Genomic DNA, 6,894 nt, shown 5'->3' on the forward strand with positions numbered 1-6,894 from the left:
TGATAAATAGAGCCACTCCGACCAGAAGACAGTTCCCCATATTCGCTGTCAAGACCTCAAACCTTTATTTAAATCGTCGCAGACAGAACCCGCGGCCACATTTAACGTGTCTTTAACTTCCTTATTTATTGGACACCCCAGCCGGTGAAGTTTTCATTCCGGGTTTCGTCTCACCTGGTGACCCGCTGCAGCTCCGTCCCCCCCCCCGCTATGGGCTCCGTCCTGCCCGGCTCCTCTCTGGGCCTGAAGCCGGGCTTCAAGCCGCAGCAGCCGCTCTCCCTGGCGGACATCATCACGTCGGACATCCTGCACAGCTTCCTGTACGGCCGCTGGAGGCACGTGCTGGGCGAGCAGCACCACCTGCACGCGCATCAGCATCACCTGCAGCACGAGGACCGCGCCGCGCCGAGCGCGAGCCCGAAGACGGCGTTCACCGCCGAGGTGCTCGCGCAGTCCTTCTCCGGAGGTTCGTGACGACATTTTCATTCAGCAATTACACTGATAAAAACGGATTCTTAAATCTGATCAATAATCAATAATAAAGCACTTTTACTGAGCTACTACTACACTGTAGTATTTTAAGTGCGCTTAAAACTTCTACACATTTAACAGACATGTGTCCCCTATACTTTTACAGATTTTACTGCCTAAACATAAGTGTTTTTACGTAAATTAACATTATTGATCAAATTGAGCCGATGAAATATTACATATTATAATTGGCTTATTGTATTCATTGTCGGATGACTACACACTAAAGTTCTGAAGAAAGAACACGCGGTTACTTTTAAATCCTACGATCGCGTTTTATTGACAATACTTCTCATTTAAATGCCATATTTTGACGTGAAGTGTCGTTAAAATATGTATTTGTTTATTTAAACATCACTGAAGGAGAATTCATCTTTAATTTTGCCCTTTAAAATCTTATATTCACTCCATTCCTTTACTCATGTTCCAACAATGAATTTTAATTAATAGATTAATTGATCCTGCTCATCTCCAGACTATCAATGCATTGAGGTAATATTTAGGAATAACATTTATTTAGAAAAACTCATTCTGTCCGTCATAAAATAAAACTGATTTTATTTAGCAATGTGAAGATAAAATGTGTTTAATTATTGTCATCAATTATCCTAATAATTAGGTTTATGCTTTGGGTAACTGATCAAAGTGAACTCGTAAACGCAAAATAAATCGGGACGTGATTGGAGTCCACCTGAGCGCCGACGGGAAAAGCAGATTTAAAATAAATCAATAATCAATTTATTATCCAGTTACATTTTGATCGTTATTAATCTTTGACAATATATCAGCGTGTTTTAATCGTAATTGTAATCGATAAATTATAGCTTTCAAAGATCACATTTTCACAGAAAATAAAACGAAGCCTTATCGCTCCAGGCCGTTTTTTTAATTGCTTACTTTAATTCTAATTCAATTTTGTCGTGTGATTCGTTTCCGTTCTCGATGGAATTCGTTAGAAACAGATCGAGAGAATCGGAGAGAGCTCGAAACGACTCTTCTCACCCCAATTCTTAACGGATTATTTCGGTTTTATTTCGCTCTGCGGGATTTGAAATCCGTTTTTCCGTCGTGTGAACTGAATCCGCTGAACTTCTTCTGATGAGGTTTTTCTTTTCTTCTGTTCAGGGGTTTAATTCCGGTAATCTTCCAGCACTTTTATCGCCATTTAAATCTCTTTTCTCCTTTACGTCGCAACGCGTTTCACGCTCCGTCCTGAGCGTGAAACGCGTTGCGACATTTCACTTTCACTTTATTTGTCGTCTTTCTATTCTCCTCTTTTCTACTCCCGTTGTCCACAAAATCTCTGTTTGAATTAAAAAAGTTGTCATGAATTGGATTTCTCCTTCTCATGCTGGTTTTGAAGAAGTAAAAGGATTATTTCACCTTTTAAAGTCTCAACTCTTGCTCTTTTCACTGTTCTTGGTAAATCCGATCTTTAAAGCACCAATAAAACTCGGATCATAACCAAGATTCTACCGGATTAAACCGGTATGATAAACTGTTTATAATCTAAACGTTCATCTTGAATGCTTCTGAATTGCATTTAAAAACGGAATAATAATTTTTTCCACTGTTTTATTTGTGTTCAGAAGTGCAGAAATTGTCCAGTCTGGTTTTACCCAGTGAGGTAATCATCGCGCAGAGTTCAGTCCCAGGTAAATATTGCTGTTTTATTGCTAACAATTGTTTTAACCCTTTAACAATCAAATTATGAATTAGTTAAAGGGTCAATAATTTCCCTTTGGTGTTTGTATACAATAAATATTAACAATAAATAATACTTGTTGGCGGTTCCAGCCGACATTACAAATATATCCGTAGATGGAACTAAATAGAAAACATTTGAACCTGACTGTGACGTTACGCGTGTTTTAGTGTCTGCTGTGAAGCTGAGGCGTTTCCCTCTTATTTCAGGTGAAGGTTTGGGGATCTTCTCTAAAACGTGGATTAAAGCAGGCACGGAGATGGGCCCGTTCACCGGACGCCTCATCTCACCGGAACACATCGACCTGTACAAGAACAACAACCTGATGTGGGAGGTAAACAAACACGTTTTATTGAACTTCGGGTCAACAAGCGAGGTCACGACTTCTTCTGTGGTTTACCTCGAGCTTGCTGTAGTTTTAACAGCAGTAGCTACTACTAGCCAGGTAGCTGACCAAGCTAACTTCCCGATTAAACAACTTGCTTCCACACTAAGTGACAATCTTGTCGCAGAGTAGTAGCATATTAGCAAATTACCTAGCAATTGCTAACTCAGTTAACATTTTAATTAACTACCAAACATGCCATCCAGCTAAGAGCGCAACTAGCACAGTGACTATCGCGCCATCTCAGTAGCTAACCTAGCAACTTGCTGATTTATAGCTAGCATCACTGAGGACTAATTGGCTAAATAGCTAGCTTAATGTTTAATAGTCACCAAATTACAAAAAGTAACCAATTGCCAGTCAGTTACCAACCCATAAACTTTTCCCCCATAGCTAACTATTACTGATTGTTAGCCATCTAATTAAATAACCAAGCTACATGATGAATTATAGCCATCTGACTCACTGATGCTAACTAGCAACAGTAGCATCAACTGGATTTGTCCCTTCTCTCCTCCCCTACAGGTGTTTAACGAGGATGGCAGCGTTCGATATTTCATTGACGCCAGCCAGGAGGATCAGAGGAGCTGGATGACGTACATTAAGTGCGCACGGAACGAGCAGGAGCAAAACTTGGAGGTGGTGCAAATCGGCAGCAGCATCTTCTACAAGGCCGTGGAGGTCAGTGAACGCACCACGCCGTCCAACACCTGGGTGTCACCAAACGCATCATGACGTCCTAAAATACAGCGGTACAGAAGAACCAACAGCTTCTTGACTTTGCAACTAGAATACTTTTATACTCTTAAACTTCTCAGAAGGTGAAAATTCTGTTCAGAATTTATTATTTCATACAAAGTCACAGTAGCAAAAAACAAAATATCGTCCACTTTAAAAGCTCGTCAAATGTGCAAAGTTTAGATAAAAAAGAAAAAAGAACATCACCCAAAGCAAAGAAAACGAGTTAACATTGATTTATTGTCAGAAGTTAATTAAAGACACAGTTCAAGTAACCCTCAGAAAAATATTTGAATGGTCGGATCAACCAAATCTAACCTCTCCAGACTGAAGTGCGGATCCATCAAGGTGAAAGAAAACAATACGAGCCGTAAAAGAAAAGATTTATCTGTTTGTTCTGCAGCGGGTTTGGGTCGCCCTCTGGTGGCTGTCCTGCGTTTCTGCACCTAACCCGAACTCCCTATTTCTGCCTCTGGCGCTCGGAACGTTTAACCATCCATCCTCGCTCTGCTTTTTTGCACTTTGCGGGTCACTTTTGATTTTGTATAATTGAGAATAACATTTCTGTTTTCCCCCCCAGACCATCCCTCCTGACCAGGAGCTTTTGGTCTGGTATGGAAACTCCCACAACACATTTCTGGGAATTCCTGGAATTCCTGGAGGAGATGAAGAACAGAGCAAGAACAAGAAGAATGGTAATTATAATAATAATAATTATTATTATTAATTATTTATCCAAACATATACAAATCAACAGAAATTCTGTGCTTCAGACGACAACGAGGGAAGCTCAGGCTTCTGCTGCTCTCTGCTCTGATTGGCCAACGCAGAATCATATAGTTTTGGCAGCTAAGACTTTATGACGAGTACTACTACTAACACCACTATTACTACTACTAGTAGTACCACTGCTATGTAGACCATGGACCTCAATTATACTGCTATTAGTAGTATGGTATTAGTAATAGTACTGAGATACATCAAAGGCCTCAGACTTTCTCAAAACTCAATTTGACTTCAAAGTTTCTCGCTTTCCTTCCAGATGACTTCCACAGCTGTGAAGGCTCCTCCTCTTCTTCCTCCTCTTCCTCCTCCTCCTGTTCCTCTTCCTCCTCAGCCTCAGCCAGTCTGAGTCGAATGCGCTGCGTCATCTGCCACCGCGGCTTCAACTCCCGCAGCAACCTGCGCTCCCACATGCGCATCCACACGCTGGACAAGCCGTTCGTCTGCCGCTTCTGCAACCGCCGCTTCAGCCAGTCGTCCACGCTGAGGAACCACGTCCGGCTGCACACCGGCGAGCGCCCCTACAAGTGTCACGTCTGCCAGTCGGCGTATTCGCAGCTGGCCGGCCTGCGGGCGCACCAGAAGAGCGCCAGGCACCGGCCCAACGGAAACAAAGGCGCTGCGGGTGGAAACCTGGCGGCGCACGCCGCTCGCTCACCACCCCCGCCACATCCACCGCAGCTGGCCGCCATGCCTCACCCGGCGTCACTGGTTCACCATATAACCACCATGGTGCTGTGATGGGGGGGGGGGGGGGCGGGGTCAAACACACATCAGAACACGCAGGTCATCTCCGGGTGAAACGCTGCCGCATCCGATGCTTCCTGACCGCCGGCGTGCGTCTCGCATCTCCAATCCTCTCAACAAATCAAACAGACGATGGTTTGAAAGATGTTGACGGAGAAATCTTTGGGCCAAAAAAGCAGAACCTCAAATCGTTTTTACTGATTTAAATAAATCCGTTTTTTCCAGATCCGAGCGGTTCGTGTTGAAGCTTCATGGTTCGCACTGAGTAAAGTTTGTTGAAGTTCGATTAGTCGATACTCGGACCTGGGACTTTTGCCAAACCCTTAATTTCGCCACGTCTGAGGAGTGTGATATTTCTTGTCATTCAGCCACGCCTGCCCGCTGACAATAACCTCTAGCTTCATTAACCCTCAGCTTTGCATTTCCCATCTTTGGTGCTCTTTTGGACTTGAATCAGAGCTTCTTGGGTAATAATTAACGGAGATCTTCTCCTAGGACTAGTGCGCTGCTGCCTGTAGTTCGCTGGGTGACATTTATAAATGTCAAATCAATCAGACTGATCAGAAATGAACAGGATGTGTTTGTTTTTACATCATATGCATGCACATATATTAGAAAACACAGGCACACAAAGATTGGATTGCTAACTCTCATAATGTTTGAATGATGGAACCGCGTTAGCAGCTAAGCTTATAGTGTCAGTATGTAACGTGTATCTTTGAGTCGATGACGTTGTGCTTCGGTCTGCATGCTAATGGTGCTCTGTTGTAATGGTGTGTTTGAGCGCAGTGAGTTTCTGGTAGGCCATCCTGTTGGCTAAGAGCTCACAGATTAGCATAGAGGATGCCGAGTCATAGTAGACCTCCTGCTAAAGAGGTTAGCATACAGAATGCTGGATCACTGTTAAATCATAGTAGATCATATCAACAGATTTGTATACAAGATGCTGGGCTAGGCCCTTTGCTAACAGGTTAGCTTGCATGATAAACCATGTGTGGAGTAATACGTAGAAATTATTCAAGGCCCTAGCTTAAGCGTATTTCATGCTTATCAAAGCACAGAAGTCATGAAAGATATTTTGAAATCGTTTTGTGAATGTAATTGATAGTATTTATTAGGCCTAAAAGTGCCTTGCTTAATGTTAGCTACATGCTAGCATGTTAGCAGGAGTGAACAGTGATTCGGTAACTCTAGTAAAACCTCAAAATTTAAAAATAAAATAAATAAAAAGTTGATAAGTTGAAATATATAATAATTGAAATGTCTGTTCTATGAATCGAGACTCAAGTTGGGTCTCAGGCAAGTTCAACTAAAATCTTTTAGACATTATTAGAATCTCATCGTGTAATCTTCGTAAATGTTTCTGTGATTTTCCCCCTGATCTGTATAAATATGATGTAAAAATAATCAAAATGAGAAGAGCGACACAGAAGCTGACATCTGTCGGTCGTTTCGTGTAACGTAAGATTTAGACTGTCAAAGAATGAGCGTGAGATCTGCTTTAATGTCCAGATATAACTGTCACTTTATCTCTATAGTTCTATGTACAGTGTCATACATCACATATGTATTGGTATAAGAAGTATTGATATTGGTATGCTATTCTATTATGGACATTGTATTTGTTCTATATACGCCTAATAAAGTATTACTTAACGTTTAACCTCTCCTCTGCTTTTTGCCAGTGTCACACTTAAATTTACTTTTATGATTTACACCACAAAAATGCCTTAAAGAAAATCTCATATATTTCTTTTCATGATAACTCTAAGTTTTAATGAGCTTCTGTTCCATGTTTTGTTGTTGTTGTTGTTTTTTTTGGGGGGGGGGGGGTTCACCTGCATTCACATGAGGAGGTCAGTGTTGTTAAAAATGTAGCTGTCATGGCCAATGCAGCCTCTAGGGGACGCTAACACAGCTCTACACTCTGGTTTCAAAGGGCTGTGCTGATTGTGACCCAAAAATGTTCCTGGATGTGAAGCAGGACTGATGAAACCTCAGAGTC

At 41.9% G+C, this 6,894-nt stretch overlaps 1 protein-coding gene across 1 annotated transcript; it reads left to right on the forward strand.

The window, feature by feature from the left end:
• Nucleotides 1-210: 210 nt before the first annotated feature.
• prdm12b (PR domain containing 12b) lies at nucleotides 211-4,883 on the forward strand. Its single transcript, XM_068738533.1, has 6 exons — nucleotides 211-466; nucleotides 2,121-2,186; nucleotides 2,446-2,570; nucleotides 3,147-3,302; nucleotides 3,940-4,054; nucleotides 4,402-4,883. The coding sequence occupies exons 1-6, from the start codon at nucleotides 211-213 to the stop codon at nucleotides 4,881-4,883; spliced, it is 1,200 nt and encodes a 399-aa protein (XP_068594634.1).
• Nucleotides 4,884-6,894: the final 2,011 nt, after the last annotated feature.

The sequence above is a fragment of the Brachionichthys hirsutus genome, chromosome 4 (assembly GCF_040956055.1).
Source record: "Brachionichthys hirsutus isolate HB-005 chromosome 4, CSIRO-AGI_Bhir_v1, whole genome shotgun sequence".
NCBI lineage: Eukaryota > Metazoa > Chordata > Actinopteri > Lophiiformes > Brachionichthyidae > Brachionichthys > Brachionichthys hirsutus.

Excerpts from the sequence above, each read along its gene's own strand:
- prdm12b (XM_068738533.1), top strand. The coding sequence starts at position 211 with ATGGGCTCCGTCCTGCCCGGCTCCTCTCTGGGCCTGAAGCCGGGCTTC. Across the intron at positions 467-2,120 it reads CGCGCAGTCCTTCTCCGGAG|AAGTGCAGAAATTGTCCAGT; the intron begins GTTCGTGACGAC and ends ATTTGTGTTCAG. Across the intron at positions 2,187-2,445 it reads CGCGCAGAGTTCAGTCCCAG|GTGAAGGTTTGGGGATCTTC; the intron begins GTAAATATTGCT and ends CTCTTATTTCAG.